The sequence below is a fragment of the Myotis daubentonii genome, chromosome 4 (genome assembly GCF_963259705.1).
Source record: "Myotis daubentonii chromosome 4, mMyoDau2.1, whole genome shotgun sequence".
In the NCBI taxonomy this organism is placed as follows: Eukaryota; Metazoa; Chordata; class Mammalia; order Chiroptera; family Vespertilionidae; genus Myotis; species Myotis daubentonii.
In genome coordinates, this window is record NC_081843.1 from 86,638,293 (window position 1) to 86,658,516 (window position 20,224).

At 40.3% G+C, this 20,224-nt stretch overlaps 1 protein-coding gene across 7 annotated transcripts in view; it reads left to right on the forward strand.

Annotated features, from left to right (window-relative positions):
- Positions 1–20,224, forward strand: part of PDE4D (phosphodiesterase 4D) — a 657,725-nt gene that overhangs the window by 446,392 nt on the left and 191,109 nt on the right. For all 7 annotated transcript variants that reach the window (XM_059694587.1, XM_059694588.1, XM_059694586.1 and 4 more), the window contains exon 2: positions 14,478–14,669. In XM_059694587.1, the coding sequence (XP_059550570.1) occupies positions 14,478–14,669 (192 nt within the window). The remainder of the gene's footprint in view (positions 1–14,477; positions 14,670–20,224) is intronic.

Below are 20,224 nucleotides of genomic sequence, written 5' to 3' on the forward strand. Positions count from 1 at the left end.
GCATATACCCTGACCCGGAATCAAACCATGACCACCTGGTTCATAGGTTGATGTTCAACCACTGAGCCATGCAGTCTGGACTAGGATAAAATTGTTATAACTAGAGGCCCAGGGCACAAAATTCATTCACGGGTAGAGTCCCTAGGCCTGGCCAGCGATCAGGGCTGATCAGGGCCTTCAGGCTGCCGGCCGGGGCCTTCCTTCATTCCGCGCTGCCCTCTGGTGGTCAGTGTACAGCATAGTGAGTTATCGAACTCCCAAGGGGACATTTTGCATATTAGCCTTTTATATATATAGATTGTTGTAACCTTGGTAGGTCTAAAGAAATGCCATCTAAGTCAGGCCACACAGCTCTCTGAAGCCCTTCTCTGTTCCCTTTTACCCCCACTGAAGTAGAAAACCCATCTGCTTGGATCCTTGAGGTTAGAAACTGAGTAATATCACTTTTCCAAAATAATAGTAGGGAGTCTGAATTGTTTCCTGACCTGTTTGAGGGAGAGTCCAGACCCAGAGAAAAACATGTGTATGAGTTTTCATATTCATGGGTAGAAAGAATAAGATTTGTTATATTTTTCAAGGCTATTATAGTAGAACTATTACAGTTTTTGTTTTTAGTTATCATCTTGCCTAGATTTATTTAATCTAGTTTATATATTATTTTAAATGGCAAGTATTTTCACAAGGGAATTCATGATTTAATAATTCTTATTCATTCAATTAAGTCATTTGGAACTTAATTCTTAATAAGTCTAAAAACATAAATAGTTAGGGTGACATTGAGAGCCACATTTTAAAAATTCACCCCCCTCGAAAAGAAAAATCATAATCTTGTGGAGACAAGTGTGGTTTGAAGCACATCCCTCTTCAGACCTTCAAGGTGACTCTAATATCCAACCTGCTGGAATCACTTCCCACTCCTCCAGAACAAGTTAATAATCACTGATCTGGAAGAATGAACATGTACAAATATAAAGAAAAATTCTGAAAAATATGAGTAAGTTTTGGAAATTAGGGAGATAGAGAGAGAGAGAAAGAGAGAGGGAAGGAAGGAAGGACGGAAGGAAGGAAGGAAGGAAGGAAGGAAGGAAGGAAGGAAGGAAGGAAGGAAGGAAATAAAAAAATTAACTTCTATTAATACTAATTTACCTTTTAGGAAAAAATATGGTACTCCTTTCCACTTTCAGCCATTTCATTGTTTTTCCTGGCTAACATTGTCTGAAATGCAGGTTTACTGTGAAACTAATGAAGATCAAGCACAGGTCCATAACTGGCCTAGGCCATTTCCAAGCTTGGGAAGGGAGGAGTAGTAACCACTTCACATAGTTATAAGTTTTGTAAAATTTGCAAAAGTAAGAATTTTTTTTTTTTTTGCATTTTTAAAAGCGGACTCTCCAAATTGCATGCCCTTCATGTGCCATAAATTCTGGAACCCACCCTTGATTCCATGGCTGAGTGGTGGTCAGACAGGAGTATATTCAGAATAACCCCTATTAAAATGCCTTTTAACACGCCAGCCTTCTTAGTGCCTTTCCAGATGATTCATTCAACAAACTAATGAACCTCATTGGTGATAAGATTCTTTGTTTAAAAAAGTGATTCCTAGCCAAAATAATTAAAAAAAAATAGTAATAATAACATTCATTTGAAGTAGAGCCATATAGGCTTCCATAGTAAATAATAACCAGGATATAGTAAGCAGTGCTGAATCCAATGATATTAATGCATTCATAATACAAATACTTACTGAGCCACTACCATGTGCCAGACACTATTCTAGGTGCTGGGATACATTAATGAACAAAGCAGATCAAAATCTCTGCGTTTGTAGAGCTTACAATTCAATGATAAGGGTAAGATAAACAGAATTTTAAAAGTTTAGCAAAGGCTGATAAATGCTGGGAAGAAAAATAAAAAGGAAAAGAGCTGAAACCAGTTTGGCTCAGTGGATAGAGTGTCGGCCTGCGGACTGAAAGGTCCCAGGTTCGATTCCGGTCAAGGGCATGTACCTGGGTTGCGGGCACATCCCCACTGGGAGATGTGCAGGAGGCGGCTGATCGATGTTTCTCTCTCATCGATGTTTCTGACTCTCTATCTCTCTCCCTTCCTCTCTGTGAAAAATCAATAAAATACATTTTTTAAAAAAGGAAAAGACACTAGAAAAAGGCAATTATTTTATTTTACTTTTTTGTTCATCCTCACCCAAGGAAATTATTTTTTTTCATTGCTTTCCAGAGAGTGGAAGGGAGGAAGGGATGGGAGAGAGAGAGAAACATTGATGTGAGAAAGACACACACCTTGTCTGGAGGTGAGAGCAAACTCACAACCCAGATACAGCCCTTGACTGGGAATCAAACCCTCAACCCTTTGGTGTCCAGGCAGAGGCTCCAAACATTGAGCCACACCAGCCAGGGCACAATTATATCTTTTAATGGCAACTTTATTTTTTCCAGTTTTATGGACCTATAATTGACATAAAACACTTTGTAATTTTTATACACACAACCTAGTGATTTTATACATGTATATAATATATTGCAAAATGATTGTCACAATAAGGTTAGTTAACTGATCCAACACCTCATATAGTGACAATTATTTTTTTGTGGTGAGAATTTTTGAAATTTGTTTTCTTAGCAATTTGAAATTTGTTATAATACAGTACAGTATTATTAACTTCTAGGGGCCCAGTGCACGAAATTCGTGCACTGGGTGTGTGTGGGGGAGTGTCCCTCAGCCCAGTCTGCCCCCTCTCACAAACTGGGAGCCCTCAGGCGTTGACCCCCATCACCCTCCAATCGCAGGATCGGCCCCTTGCCCAGGCCTGACGCCTCAGACAGAGGCGTCAGGCCTGGGCAGGGGACCCTCATTTCCCCACATCACTGGTTCTGCCCCCAGCCCAGGCCTGATGCCTCTGGCCCAGGCATCAGGCCTGGGCAGGGGACTCCCAGACCCCTCCGATTGCTGGCTCTGCCCCTTGCCCAGGCCTGATGCCTCGGCCAGAGGCGTAGACCCCCATCACCCTCTGATCGCCTGATCGGCCCCTTGCCCAGGCCTGACGCCTCCGCCAGAGGTGTCAGGCTTGGATAGGGGTCCCCCATCTCCCCTGATCACTGGCTCTGGCCCCCGCCCCGTCCTGAGGCCTCTGGCCCAGGAATCATGCCTGGGCAGAGGACCCCCATCTCCCTCTGATCACTTGCTCCACACCCCACCCAAGCCTGACGCCTCTGACCCAGGCTTCAGGCCTGTGCAAGGGGACCATCATATCCCCCCAATCCCCGGCTCAGCCCCCCGCCCAGGCCTGATGCCTCGGCCAGAGGAGTTGACCCTCATCACCCTCCGATCACCAATCACCGGATCGGCCCCTTGACCAGGCCTGAGGCCTCTGGCAGAGGTGTCAGGCCTGGGCAGGGGACCCCCAGCTCCCCGCGGTTGCAGGCTCCGCCCCTGCCCAGGCCTAACACCTCTGGCCTAGGCGTCCGGCCCGGGCAGTGGGGACACGCAGCTGCAGCGGCCCCGCGATTGTGGGCTTCGCTTTAGGCCCAGGCAAGGGACTCCTAGCTCCTGGGACTGCCAGCTTCGACCGTGCCCAGCTCCCATCGCTGGCTCCACCCCTACTTCCTGCTATCACTGGCCAGGGTGGAAAAGGCGCCTGATTCTCCGATCATAGCTCCCCCCTGGGTTTCCGATCACTGTCAGTGGCAGGGGGCTTCTTCCTGCTTTCCCTTTTTCCTCCCTGCATTGTGCCTACATATGCAAATTAACCGCCATCTTGTTGGCAGTTAACTGCCAATCTTAGTTGGCAGTTAATTTGCATATAGCCCTGATTAGCCAATGAAAAGGGTATCGTCGTACACCAATTACCATTTTTCTCTTTTATTAGATAGGACTAGAGGCCCGATGCATGAAATTCATGTAAGGGGCTCGGCCCTCGCAGCTGCAACAGCAGCCCGGCTTCGTCCCGAAGGTCGTCCAGAAGGACGTCTGGAAGGTCTTTTGGCTGTCCGGTCTAATTAGCATATTATACTTTTATTATTATAGATAGTCATTACGCTATACATTATATCCATGAACTTACTCATCTTACAACTGGAAGTTATAACCACCTTCGCCTATTTCCCCCACACCCACCTCCAAACCTTGTCAACTACCAACCTGTTCTCTGTATCTACAAGTTTGTTTTTTTCCACATGTAAGTGAGATCATGTAGTATTTGTCTTGGTTTTTCTGACTTATGCCACTTAGCATAATACCCTTAAGTTTCATCTATATTGTTGTAAATGGCAGGATTTCCTTTCTTTTATAGCTGAATAATACTACATTGTGTGTGTGAATCACTTTTTCTTTATCTGTCCATTGGTTCATGAACACTTAGTTTGTTTCCATGTCTTGCTTATTTCTAGATAATATTGCAATGAACATGTGGGGAGGGTACAGATAGAGATTTTATTTCCTTTGAAGGTATACCCAGAACTGAGATTGCTGAATTATATAGTAGTCCTATTTCTAATTTCTTGAGGAAGCTCCACACTGTTTTCCATAGTGGCTGCATCAGTTTGCATCCCCACCAACAGTGCACAACAGTTTCTCTCACTAGGAGGCTAGAAAGTGCCAGGAGATTAGGGTGACAGTTTTAAATAGGGTAGCCTGGGACTGTCTCACCATGAAGGTGACATTGAACTGATATCTGGGTAAAGAATATTCCAGGCAGAGTGGACTGTAAGTGTAAAGGCCCTGGGGAGGATGCATACACACGTGTTCAAAGGACAGACAGGGAGGTAAGAGGCTAAGGCACAGTGAGCAAGAGGGTATAGGTACAGGATGCGATTGGAGAGTTCTCAGGGGCTCACATTACTCAGGACGGGCCGGTCCACTGTGAGGACATTGTATTGTTAGAGAAAGAGAAATTTCCCCCTCTACTCTTCTTCAATTCCTATAGCAGGACAAATAATAAAATTGACCTAACACCAGGTCAACAGGAGAAAACCCAATCAATATGTGCGCATGTGAGATTATAAATGATGCTCCAAGAAAGGATGAATCGGCAGCTTTATATATATATACACACACACACACACACACACATATACACATATATATATTATTCATTTTTACAGAGAGGAAGGGAGAGGGATAGAGAGTTAGAAACATTGATGAGAGAGAAACATCGATCAGCTGCCTCCTGCACACCCCCTACTGGGGATGTGCCCGCAACCCAGGTACATGCCCTTGACCAGAATCGAACCCGGGACCCTTTGGTCCGCTGGCCGATGCTCTATCCACTGAGCCAAACCAGTCAGGGCTAACCGGCAGCTTTTTATACTTTTTAGACAAACAATATATCTGCTAAGATGACAAAGGACAAAGACACTTAGGTTTGGGTGTTCCTTAGTGAGAAATCTAAACAAAGTTTGGGTTCCGATAGTAAATTTAATAAAGAAATAACCCACTTTTGTTTATGTCAGCTTTTCTGCCTTGGATTGCTTAACTTTAGCAATAAGGGCATCTCTCTTAGTCCCCCTCAAGCTAGGAGGGCACCTTCCATGGGGAAGATTTACTTCCTGTATTTGAGGAGACGAGGGAGGGCGGAGGTGCCCTTACATCAGCTGCTAGTCCAGCAACTTTATTTCAAAGTAACCAATATTCTCTGGTGGGATATTTGGGGATGGCCTGCTCTGGCCCCAACTGTTTTTTCTCTGAGTAAAATGGGAAACCATTCGGAGGCGGTAAGCAGGAACTCACATGCGCACTGCTCTTCCCATGCGCATTCTTCCTGTGAGATCCGCAAATGAAACCAGGATGCAGGGGAAAGGAATGCATGCTTGCTTGCTTTATTCTAATCACAGAGGAGCCTGAATGAAATTTTCAGATAAATGAAGGGCTACCAACAACTACAAAAACAGAGACTTTCCACTGTGAGCACATGTTCAAGTTAAATGTATATTTACGACTCAAGCTGTGGATCATTTCTAGAGAATTGCTGCAAACATGGACCTTAGTCTGCTGGCTGCAGGCTTTGCCTCTGCCTCCCAGCTGCACTGCAGGCAAACATTAGGACCCATTTGAGATCCTTTTTTAAGCAGAGTTTCTGTTAAGGAAAGTTTCATTTAAGAAAATCATTTAAAAATAACCTATAAACCTCAAATAAAACAATTCTAGGTTTGGGCTTTCAAAGTTTTAGATCTCATAAGCATTTTTTGAGAAAAAAATGGCCGTATCCCATCTCATTTGGCAAAAACCCACTAAGCAAGTCCAGCTTGTCCCTTCTGGTTTCTAGTCAAAATATCAAACTCGTGCTATGATTTTCATCTTGAATCCCTTTATTGCCTTATGTTACTTGGGAGCATCACTGACGAGTCAGAAACAAATGTTTCCAGAAATCATCTAATATTTCTACTGATAAATAAGCATGCACCTTGCACCTTTGTTTCAGGCTTTTGTTTATAAGATCCATCTGTGAAAATAAAGGGTAAAATGTTCCTGTGCTTAAATGTTAGTCCTCTGTGCAAATATATATATATTCTGCAAGCTACCATGCATACTTCGCTTACCTGTATGATTCACTGACGTGGCTAAATATCATGTCCTCTCAGGGCATCCCATTTAAATTCGAGATGCAGATTTTTATTGATTAAGGAAGATTGCCATTTGTGCCTACCACTGTAAAATACTATTTCCTACAGTCTCAGCTCTGTGGTTAATCTGATCAAAGTAAATATTAAAGTAAAGAATTTTGAGAAGCAGTTTCTGTTAATTCCAGAGAAGCTATTTGATCTCAGGGAAATCTTGAATGAGAAATATCACTGGCATTAGTTAGGAACAGGTTTCATAGTTCTGTGGCATTGATAACAATAAATAAACTATTATAAAGAGAAATCATATGTTTTAGTAATTATCCAACTTTGGTTACACTTAAGCTTAAGGATGAACCATCCCCCCTCCCCCTGAGTGGCAAGCATCAACATGGATGCTGTTATATAACCAACTGCAGGGGTTTCATTATACAGGGGAGATTCGGGCACAGGAAAATAAATAGCAGTGTAACTGTGACCTGAAGTCCCCAGGGTACACCCAGTTGCTGGAGACCTAAGGTCTGAGAGGCTGTTTCTGCTCATTATATTCAGTGGAGTCCCACCCAGGCTGCTGGTACCTCCATGTCTTCCACGGTTCCCAGCAGGAAATTGTTCTTTCTCCTCAGTGAGGACCATCTAGAGAAAAATCAACAGTCTCCACCCTCCGCCCAATGTTATCTCCCTGGGACTGTGGAGCGGGGTGGAGATGTAAAGGCAGTTAAAGTTTTTTGAACAATCTGACTCCAGCATCTGTCACCTCATTGATGGTCAGGGTGATTCGGGTGACTTGACTGGCCAGTGATCCGTTCCTTTTCTCTCTCACCTCTCCCTTTGGGTTGTTCGCAAAGCAATGTACTCAGGTAGAGAGGATGACCTAGATGACAAGTCCCCCTCAGGGATAGAGAGCAATAACAATAAAAATAACAATAGCTGCTAGATATTGGGAATATACTAGCTGCCAGGCAGCATGCTAACATTTTTTCTCTTCTAATCCATATAGTGGCCTAGAGTGAGATATCAGGAAATGGAGGCTTAGAAAAGTACAGGAAACATGCCCCTAGCCCGCAACTAGAAAGTGGCAGAACCAAGGGGTGACATTAACCTACACTGTCTAACCCCCATCCTAACGGGAACATTTTTGGTCCTTCCCCACCTCCCAACAGGAGTTGCATTAAAACCTCATCCCAGAATTAGCCTTGGTCTTATAAGTTGATCAGAATGTTACTTTCAAAGAGTTAGCATTTGAAGCTGCATCCAGGCGAGGAAGCTAAGAGATGGTTAATGGTTAACAGGAGGCTGTGCAATAGAGACATAAACACAGGGCCATTCTCCCAGGCTCTACAGTCACACTGGTTGAGCTGGAAACCCACTTACAAACTATATAACCTTGAACACATCATTTAACATAGAGCCACTTCTCTATGCCTCAACTTCCTTGTGGGTCAAATGGAAAGCATCGTGCCTACTTCAAAGGGTTATTGTGAAGATTCAGTGATAATGTATATGAAGCATAGAGCTCAATGCCTGGCACATGGAAAGTGCTCCAAGAGTTTTATTACCATTCTCGCCATTCTAGTTATTATTATCACCATCCTTATTATATTCGGATATTACTACTCATTGAATGAAGAAGGATTACCTTGATTTGCCCCAGACCTAACCATTCCCAAGGGGAGCTCCTTAGTTCTAATATTTGAAGGAGTTGATTAATAAGCCTTTCGGTGGGAAGGGGATAGTGCTTTGGTTTAGTTATTTATTTTTATACTTGTTGATTTCTTTTTCATTTCAAAATCACTGTGCTTATTTTAGTCAATAAAAAATTTGTAAGTATAGCAAATAGTCCTCCCCATCTCACGCCCCTGAGGTCAATGTTAAAAGTTGGTATGTGCCTCTCCACATATTTCTATATAATAAGATTATTTTTCTGACACTCCTCACCAAACTTTCCATAAACGTACTTAGCCCTACCTATTAGGTTGAACCATATGAAATGACCATTTTTATAGGTCCCTGCTATTCTTTAATAATATGAACCCTCAAATTGAGCCAGACTAAATGTCCTGTTTTATACACATGCCTTACTTATTCCTTCTTGGGTTTGCTTCCGCTGCTTCACTTGTACTACACACCCTCCGCCCCCATCCTCTCAGTTTTTTCAGGCGGCTGTAACAAATTGCCATTGATGGGGTGGTTCATAAACAGCAGAAATTTATTTCTCACAGTTCTGGAGGCAGGGACGCCCAAGATCAAGGCACCAGAAGATTCAGTGTCTGGTAAGGGCCCACTTCTTACATGTTGGAAGGGCCAAGGGAGTTCTCTGGGCCTCTTTTATAAGGCACTAATTCCATTCATGAGGGCTCCACCCTCCTGACCTCATCACTTCCCAAAGGCCCCATCTCCAAATAAGACCACATTGGGAATTAAATTTCAGCATATAAATTTTGAGAGACACAAACATTCCGTCTGTGGTTCCCACCCTAACTCTACGCTGTCTGGACATTTTTTATCTGCCCTTCAAGGAAACATATCCTTCAGCTTCTTACACTTCCTTTATATTCATTGTCTAAATCAAATTCTCTGATTGCCTATATAACACAATTTAATAAGTTATTTATACTAGAGGCCTGATGCATGAAATTCGTGCAAGAGTAGGCCTTCCTCCCCCAGCTACTGGTACCAGCTTCCCTCCGGCCACTGGCAGGCACCCAGGACCCGGGCTTCTCTCACAGCCCTGGCATCGTCTGGAATAGTGGCTCTCAACCTGTGGGTCACAACCCCTTTGGAGGTCAAACGACCCTTTCACAGGGGTCGCCTAAGACCATCCTGCATATCAGATATTTACATTGCAATTCATAACAGTAGCAACATTACAGTTATGAAGTAGCAATGAAAATAATTTTATGGTTGGGTCACAACATGAGGAACTGTATTTAAAGGGGCAGAAGGTTGAGAACTGGTCTGGAAGGTCATCCGGAAGGATGTCCAGAAGGACGTCTGGTCTAATTAGCATATTACCATTTTATTATTATAGATAATATTTAATACAGATGTGACATGTTTTGTTCTTTTTCTTCTCTATGGCTTTATGTTATATTGCCTTTTGGAGAAGTACTATGTTCAAATCTGTATTTATTCAAATTCTAATCTAAGGTTGTAGGAGAAACTATAAAAGTTTGCTCACTGAATCTTTCATAATGCAAAGTCTGTTTTTCTGCAAAATCATCCACCAATACTGGCATTTGCAAATGCTTCTGTCTAGGGATTCTGTAATATTACTGAATTACTCTTTCTTGGTAATGAATTTTTTTATTGGAACATTTAATGTAATGGAAATCAACCTTGCAAATAACCTCAGAGCCTGGATGCACCTCCCTCCAAAAACTGTATTCTGAATAAAGTTGTTACCAACATTTAGAGTCATTCCCCAGACCATTAGTGATACTGCTGTTACCTTACCCCAACACAATAGGTTTTCCATTTTTATTTATGGAAATTCAATTAAGGCTTCTCAAGGTTTTGTTGTTGTTGTTTTTTAAATAAAAGTCTAATAAAATATCAGTGACCATCTTTAGATCTGTATTCTCAATCTGTTGGTAAAGCTAACACTAGTATTTTTAGATTGACATAATTTTATCAATATTTGGTCATTACTTCCTATAAATTGTGAGATTTTATTTTTTGCATATCATTTAAGATGTTTTCATGAGTCTTTTTTATATTTTATTTTTCAATTATAGTTTACATTCAATATTATTTTGTATTGGTTTCAGATGTTTGCGTAGTGGTTAGACAATCATATACTTTACAAAGTGGTCCCTCCGATATTTGCAGTTCCCACCTGGCACCATGCATAGTTATTACAATATTATTGGTTACATCCTCTACACTATAACTTTCATTCCTGTAACTATTTTGTAACTACCAATGTTTACTTCTTAATCCCTTCACCATTTTTACCCAGCCACCCAACCCCTCTTTCCCTCTGGCAACATCAGACTGTTCTCTGTATCTATGAGTCTGTTTCTATTTTGTTTGTTCGTTTATTTTGTTCTATAGTTTCCACATATAAGTGAAATCATATGTTACTTTTCTTCCTCTTTCTGACTTATTTCACATAGTGTAACTCTAGGTCCCCCTGTCTGTCATGAGTCTGTAAGAACAACTTTAGGCCTAAAAGTTAATTTACAATAGATTTTCCTTATTTAAGAAAATGATCTCCATCTAGCGGACAACATGTTATATTACAGCCTGCAAAGAAAAGTAGCAAAGCCCCTGAAATATCCCATATTAAGCATTTTGTGATCTATTAATATTTTTTCTCTTAATAGGTAATGTCAATTGTTTTAAGATATTTATCATTATTTTTCTAAACCTTATAGTGGAGAGTCTCTGTTAGTTAAGACTTGCTTAATGTCATTAGAAAAATATAATAATAAAAAACACAAATTGCTGATTTGGGGGTTATATTGATATTTACTCAATTGAGCGAAGAAAATTAAACTAAAAATTGCACTCCTTTATTTCCTATATTTTTTTAAATATATTTTATTGATTTTTTACCGAGAGGAAGGGAGAGAGATAGATAGTTAGAAACATCGATGGGAGAGAAACATCGATCAGCTGCCTCCTGCACATCTCCCACTGGGAATATGCCCGCAACCCAGGCACATGCCCTTGACCGGAATTGAACCCGGGACCCTTCAGTCCGCAGGCCGATGCTCTATCCACTGAGCCAAACCGGTTTCGGCTATTTCCTATATTTTTGATAATGCATAGCAAGGAGGGGATACTCACTTTTTTTTTTTTAATGGAAGAACAGACAAGATTGTGTGTGTTCAGGATGGTATGGCTATAGACAATGCAATGCATAGATAAGGTATTATATAATAGTTCACTTGAAGCCTATATAATTTTATTAACCAACTAGAGGCCCGGTGCACAAGTTTGTGCACAGATGGGGTCCCTCGGCCTGCAATCGGAGCCGATCGGGGCCGGCCAGGGGTAGGGACTGCGGGAGGTTGGCTGGCTAGCCGCAAGAGGTTGGCTATGGGAGCGCACTAACCACCAGGGGGCAGCTCCTGTGTTGAGCATCTGCCCCCTGGTGGTCAGGGCGCATCATAGCTACCAGCCAGCCATCCGGTTGTCCAGTCGTAATGGTCGCTTAGGTTTTTATATATATAGATGTCACCTCAATAAATGTAATAAAATTTACAATAAATAAAGCACTAAGAATATCTTAATTTTCAAGAGAAATAAAAATAACTCCTTTTTATGTGGTCACGTGATTAAGTCATCCTCACACTGAAGAGCTTCCATGACTACCGTCTTAAAACAGAAATCTCCTCCTACCCTCCTCCTATTCAGAGGTCTTGCATGCCTTTCAGATGTGTACTCAATGCCTTCAAAATCCCTCTTTAAATAAAATACTTTTCTTTTATAAGACTTTTCAGATATCCCAGCCTGGATTAATCTTATCTTTTTCAGTTTTTGTATCTTGGTGTGCTCATATTAGGTGCTTAGTAAATGCTTATTTAATTAAGCATATCCATGAAGAGCTTTTCAGAGACCCCCCAATCCGTCTCTTTAATGATTAGAGGTCCCTTTCCCCTGTGGCCTTTCTCAGGATTGCCAAAATTCCCACATACATGAAGTGGCACCTTTCTAGGTGAAACAAATGTTCCCAAGTTTGGGTGTCACAGTTACTAGCACACATTTGTGGTTTACATAATATACATTAGAACTGGAAGAACTTCTGAAACAATAGATGATTGAATCCAGTTAGTTCAGTAACTTTGGCCAGTTAACAAACTTTCCTAGAAGCTAGTATTCTTTTCTATAAAATGAGTCTATTAATCTCTCATTGTCCTTCAAGGACCAAAGCAATGCATTTATAAAGTGACACAATTCTAAGAAAATGTTAAATTGGAAGACATGTCTGTGACTGGTAAAGCTACATTATGAGTTTTTCCTATTTTTTTTTAAATAGGTGGATTGATTTAGAGTCAATATTCTTATTTAATCATAGATTCATAGGTGATCCATGTAACATTCAACCCCTAGCTTTTTCTTCCACTTTGGCTTCTAATATTTGTGTTATAACACTCTTTATTAACAATTCCAATAGATAAAATAAAATAATGTTTTGAAATTAGCTGGTTAATAGTCTGGATAAAGGTTCTACTGAGAAAAACGTTAGTAACAACTAAACTTGAATTCATTTATTTATTTATCCACTCAACAATCTTTAACCACATGCCTGAGCTATCACCCTCCTCTTTTTTTTTTTTAATATATTTTATTGACTCTTTACAGAGAGGAAGGGAGAGAGACAGAGAGTCAGAAACATTGATGAGAGAGAAACATCAACCAGCTGCCTCCTGCACATCCCCCACTGGGGAAGTGCCCGCAACCCAGGTACATGCCCTTGACCGGAATCGAACCCGGGACCTTTCAGTCCGCAGGCCGATGCTCTATCCACTAAGCCAAGCCGGTTTCGGCTATCACCCTCCTCTTGAAAGAACACATGCGAGGTGTCTTTATTTTAATACTGGTTGATGTTTGACTAGAAAGCTCTTTGTGGAACGTTTATCTAGATGTTAAAAACTGTGCATGTGTGGTTCTTTTTTCCCTCAACTCTAAAAGCTGTATTGCCAAGCACAATGCCTTTCATTCATTCAGGCATTCATTAAAACCGCTTAGTAATGGTTTCTGAAGTGCTAAGAACACTCAGAGCCTCCATTTTCAGAGAGCTCACAGTCTAGGAATGAAGACCAAGTAGTAAGACCTTCTATTCCTGGTTAATGCTACAGATAAGGAGTGGGAAAGTGTCTTGGGAGCACAGAGAAGGGCATCTCATGCCTTTCAAGCAAAGACTAAATCCTCAAGGATGGATACAGTTAGGTCACTGAAGCTTTGGCAGTGATTGCCTGACATGGTGGTTCAATATGAGTGGAGTTGCAATGTTGAGGCTGGGGAAATGGTCAACTATAATTGAAGATGGATTAATAGGACTCTTTCTCTCTAGCCAAGAAATTTGGGCTTTATCCTGAGGACAATAATGAGCTACTGAAAGGTTTTAAATTGATAAATGACATAGATTTATCATTTAAGAAGAATCACTCTTGGTCCAGGGTAGAAAATGGATCCAAGAGACTAATTTAAAGACTGTTATTATAATAATGTAGGTGAGAATTGATGGAACCCTGGACTCAATGTATTGGCAGTGAATGGAGGGAAGTGGCTACAATAGAAATTGATGATTGGATAAGTATAGGAAGAAAGGGAGAAAAGCCAGCCCAGGTTTAGGGAAGCAATGATATTGGGTATATAAGAAAGTACTTGTTGAATTGAACCCAAATATTTAGTCAATGACTATGTATTTGTTCTTTTCCCGAAAGGAATTCTGTACTTAGGAGAATTATTCTTTTCAGAATGATTCCTTTTAACTAAAGTTGAGTTGAGGAATCTTTTTTTTTTTTTTTTTGCCAAGGGCCATTTGAATATTTGTAACATTCGAGGGCCTACAAAATTATCAGCTTAAAAATTAGCCTGCTATATTTGGTCAAATATTTAATTAACTCACCACTGATATCTTGGCAGGGCCAGAGCAAATGATTTCACGGGCCTTAATATAGCCCACCGGCCGGATGTTCCCCATCCTTGGTAGAGAGACCTATGTCTTGTATCGAGTTGGTTAACAAAAGTATCAAGTATCCCAAAGCTTAGGAAGACAAGAGTATGAGGTCAATGTGTTCCTTTACTTTTGTGTATTGTAGTATTATTGTTTTTTAATACCAGGAATCAGCTATAAATTTTCCTACTGTCAATTCCTAAACTGAACTCTCCCTTTACTAAAATGTCAACATGCAAGTATTCACTTCAATGCCATTTCTTCTCCTTCCTTTATAGTTTTGATGTGGACAATGGCACATCTGCGGGACGGAGTCCCTTGGATCCCATGACCAGCCCAGGATCTGGGCTAATTCTCCAAGCAAACTTTGTCCACAGTCAACGTCGCGAGTCGTTTCTGTATCGATCCGACAGCGATTATGACCTCTCTCCAAAGTCTATGTCCCGGAACTCCTCCATTGCCAGTGATATGTAAGTATAAGAGTGGACAAAGAGAAGAGGGAGCTTTTATAGAAAATCAATTTAGTTTATCTCTAGAGTTGATGATGTCATAAAACCAATGATATTCGTTTGTTGTATCATTCTAGAATTTAGAAAGAATGATGAGGGAAATCATGCAATCTGAAGATAAATGGTAGATTTAACTTGAGGACACTGTCACTCTTGAAAAGAAACATTTATTTTCCCACAGATACATTGTCTGGGAAAAGTGAGAGTTAAATTTTAATGGAAACATTTACACTTAAAAATCTCTATATATAAAAGTCTAAGTGAACATTCAACTGTTCGACCAGTAGCTATGATGCGCACTGACCACCAGGAGGCAGACACTCAATGTGCAGGCATGGAAACATGGAACAGGCTGATGAATCTCAGAGGGACTGGGGGAGGGGAGGAGGGAGGAAGAGATTAACCAAAGATCTTATATGCAGACTAGAGGCCCGGTGCACAGGTTTGTGCACCTGTGGGGTCCCTCAGCTTGGCCTGTGGGGATTGGCCTGAAACAGGCAGTCTGACATCCCCCAAGGGGTCCCAGATTGTGAGAGGGCACAGGCCAGGCCAAGAGGCCCCACTGGTGCACGAATCTGTGCACTGGGCCTCTAGTTAGCTTATATTCACATTGGTCATTGGTCCTGAGTTTTAGCTACCCAGTCACATGCATATTTTCTAGAATTTCGAAAAACTTTAAGCTCATTTTGAAAACCCCTGTGATATTACAGTGCACAGCATTTTGAATATATCTCAATTGATGTGCCATACAGATGTTAGCGCTGGTTTGCCAGATCATTTGAGAGGTCTTTGTGGGGGGTTGCTTAAATTAAACGATTTCTGGAATATGAATTGCTAGAGGCCAGCACAGAAAATATTAGACAGACTTAAATATCATTTAAATGATGATACAACTTAGAAAATAATTAAGACTGATAAGCAGGTTTGCAGATCATACACTATTATTAGCTCGTTTTCTCAGCACAATCCAATCCTGTGTTTATTGTCATGTTCTGCAGCTTTCTAAGTTGCGGAGACTTCTAAATAGAACCTTCCTCTCACTCAGTATTTGCACTGTCATCTGTGGCAATTCTTCCCTCTGTATGTAGTCATCCCCACTTCCCTCATCTGCATCTAGATATTTATCTAACAACATTGCCATTTTCTCATGACACCATCTCAGAAACTCAGGACAGGTGGCAATTCATCTTAACATATATGAGGCCTCTGAGGGTCTAGGGTTATTCTTGGCATCCTAACAGATCACCTATTGGTCTGAATAGGGCTTTAGAAGTGAAATTGTACTTTTCCTCATTTTCACAACATATAGCTGTGGGTTGCCATTTTATTAACACTTGTAAAGTGATAATACAATTAATGCTCTAGTCTCCCTAGGAATGAGCAACTAAACTGCAACCAATTTTTATTCAAATACTGAATTACTAAACTTTTCTGTGTAGCTATCCCTGGGTGAAGCATTGCAGGAAATATAATAAAATCATAAAACAATGTTCTTGATTTCAAACGATGCATAATCTGTGAAATAACAGATCTCAGATCAAATGGTTAGTGGAAAAGACAGTATGTGAGCCCTAATTTGTGTCCTTGTGGACTACAGGGGAAAGCATCTCACTGTCCACTTTAATAATGTACAAGTCTATGCTATCTTTCAAAAGATATGCATTTTCCCTTTTTTTGCATTTAAAATTCTTCAATAAGTTATATCTCCCCAAAGATCTACATCTGTCCTCCACATTTCTTTACCATGTTGTGTTGCCTTAATATTCTGAAATCTATCTCCCATTCATATTGACCCCTGAAAATCCGTTGATTCAAGACTTGAAATAAATAGATTCCACTTCCATAAAGTGGAAGGCATGTTGCCAGTTATTAGACGAAGTGCACAGTGGTTTTCATCTCCCAGCTTTTATCATTGTTGTGTTCTCTGTTCCCTCCTACTCACAGGCCTCTCCTTTACCAGCTCCTCTTCTCACCCCTTAGCATACTGCATTTCCCCAAAGGATAGCCCCTCACCCTCTGTAGCACTTACACGCTTCTATAAATCTGCACTTTCTTATCCCACTGTGTCTCACAATCATTAATTAGTACATGTTCATCATTCGTAAATGAGCTTCAGATCTGTAGCACTTAATTGCATCCTGGAAATTGACACTTTTTTGTACTCATTAATTAGTACATACAGGTCTACCGTTGTTCTTATGGAAAATAATACAACAATTAATAAATGATAATACAGGAATAAACTGTTTTGTGTACTCACAACTGTAAACCTATTTTTGTCCATTATTTATCATTAATTCCTTATATTAATGGTGTCCACTCTTCTTCATCCCAAAACAACTTCCTTTTTCCAATGGCTCTATTTCTATGTTATTTTTATCCCACTTTCTTGGGTTTGAAACTTAAGACATTTAAGACATTTAGTCGTTCACTTACACATAATTAACACACTTATGATGTTTATAACACCGTCTATGAGGCATTTACTAAACTATGGAAGCAGAGAGGAGTAGGAGAGTTTGCCATCCAGGGAAAGCCAGGCTAAAGGAGCAACGTTTGCATAACATGAGGCACCAGAAATCATGGCTCAGTTAAGGAATGACAGTCTGGTTGGTATGAGTAGGGAACTGTGACAGAAGAGAAAGACTATTTGAATACAGTGTATGGGACCTAAAAGCCACAATAGTTTGTAGCTGGATTTGACATGGCCAAATTCTTACTTTTATTGCATTCTGATTGATCTATTGTTGAATGATTACATATCAAAGTTACTGCAGGGAAGTGGATCATGTTGAAATTCACAGAAAAAAAGGTTAAATATGAAAGAGGCCCAGGTGCAGGGAGGGGTGCTGGGATGAAGAGGCTGGTCCAGATGCAAAGGGCTTACAGAACGTGTGTGTGTGTGTGTGTGTGTGTGTGTGTGTGTGTCTGTGTGCGCGCGCGCGCGCACGCAGTGTTGGGGCACTGCCAGTGGAGAAGGAGAATGAAAGGAAATTCTCTTGATGATTTATATGTGTTGTTCTAGTTACGCTTCCCTATTAAGAAAACCCCTTAGAAATTTCTAATTCAAACAGTACCAGTGAAGGTTTGTGATTATCTATTTGAATGAAATATTTTCGAAAACCTTTAAACGCTCTTTAAATTGAAATATAACCATCTAATTTATTGAGAAAGTGAGAAGGAAAATAACACTTCCTAATAGACAGGATGTCATCACCTTATTGTTTATAAATAGGCACTCATTGCATAGCTGAGGCACAAGGAGAAAGTAAGATGCACGATGGTTATAATAGTAGTCCTAGGTCCATCACATGCACATGCCACCCTTCACTTCTCCAAGTGGCTTCACATCTGCTCTCCCATTTGGCACTTTTCACAGTCCCATGCATAGGGACACTCGTTATGTCATTTTACAGAGGAGAGATCTAAGGTCCTGAGAGCTTCACCTTTTTCAAAACATACAACAAACACTTTGATAGTTTCTAGGAGAACATTATTTTGATGAGGCCACTTAAGCAAAGTGCTACGCACTATTGCAGGAAAACTGCTGAGAAACAGAAGTACCTGTTGGCCAAATACATTGACCAAATTAGTTAGTCGGCACCGTGAACATTTGGTTTTCATTTATATTTTAAGAATAAAATAAGATAATAGCTCAGATTGGTCAGAGAAGTAATAAAGAAAATATGTGGCCAACTCTTGGAGATATATATATATATATATATATATATATATATATATATATACACACATATATATATACATATATATATATATATATATATGTATATATACACACACACATACATATACAGGACAAGGCTAAACTCAGCATCTAAAAATCCTATATAAGCAGAGGAGAAGTTCCCATTAGCTTCTGCTCAGAAGATTGTCATATCATTTGCTAAATGTTTTCCCAACTGAGGGGTGTATTCATTGGCTGCATTTTTAATGAGTATCATTTTCTTACACATTTAGCCATTATTGATAGCACCTAGTTTATGCCAGTGTATTGTTTGAGACACTATAGATCCATGAAAACAAGATAAAAGTTTTGTTTGGATCATGCATTTCTGTCTTTTGTTTTAAAAAAAATTATAGATAGAGAAGGAGGCTTACTCAGTCAATATAGAGATTTCTATATAAATCTCTATTTTCACTTACACATCAATCACTTTAAATATTTGCTTGTCAGTGTTAGATCCTTAGTGCATTGTTCTTAATGTCTTCTGAATTGTTTCTGAAGCCATATAAGAAAAATTAATCACACTGCTGGAACAATTATGTGATGTGTTTCTTGACACAAGATAGGCTGGGGAGTATTAAATCCTCCTCACTACATCCCTGCAATATGAGACATAAAGATGTGCTTCACAGATACAGCAAAAGACAGCCTTCAAGAAAAACCAAGTCAGGAATAGCAAACATGGGGCTTTGAGGTCCTGGTCATGTGTGCTGAAGAAACATCCCCATGATCCCATCTGCTGATGGCCGTTTCTCTCAGGCGTTGTTTCCGCTTTCCTTAAGGGTCTTGAGACTTCAGAGTTTTTCTTAACTAGATTGAAAAACTCATTTGCTGTCCCTGACTGCTGCAGGTATGTCTAAACATATGTAAGGCATTAGTTCCTACTTTCCTCTTATCGAACACAGACAAGTTAGAAGCAGAAAGAGGAAGAACAGCTTGCACCTCAGCAAATGTTGGAGGCTGCACTGTGACCGGAAATCACTGACGCAGTTCAGTGAAGGACTTTGTCTCCTAGCAAATGTTATGAATGATCCCCAGACCATTGTGTCACTTCCAGAGAGAACACGCCTGCCTGCAGATCACATGTTTCCATGTCTCATATCCATGCCCGCTTTGAGACTTAGAGAAGTTCAAATTAAATGTGTTATTTCCACCATGGCCAGTTTTGTTTCTTTGGCTGTTTTTTTTTTTTAATTGTTTTTTGTTTTTGGTGGGGTTGTTTTGTTTTCAGAAAAATCAGAACATAAGCATTCTGATTTATATGTTCCCTAAAGGTCCCTTGGGTGATTTTTTTAAGGACATTAAAATAAAATTTTCATCTAATCGTGGCTATTTTCAGTTGTGAATATATTTTTACAGAAGCTAAAAAGAAGGCAGTTGATAAAAAGAACTCTTACATTAAATCATGGAGTTGATTTTATGTATTGACTGCATGCTTTGGGGGTTATTTATTATTATTATTTTTAATACTGTCTTTTCTTGGAAGAGATCTAACTGAAGTTTTGTAAAGATTGCTCAAGAGCTGCGCAGCTCAACATGATAGCCATTAGTCACAAGTGGCTTCTTAATTTAAATGAATTAACATTAAATAAAAGAAAAAAACAGTTCTTCAGTTGCACCAGCCACATTCAAGTGCTAAGTGGCCGCATGTGGCTAATGGATAATGTATTGCATAACACCAAGAGTGTTTCCATCATTGCAGAAACTTCTGTGGGCAGTGCTGTTTCAGAGTCTAGAATATGTATGGCTCTGTGGCTTCAGCATAGCTGAA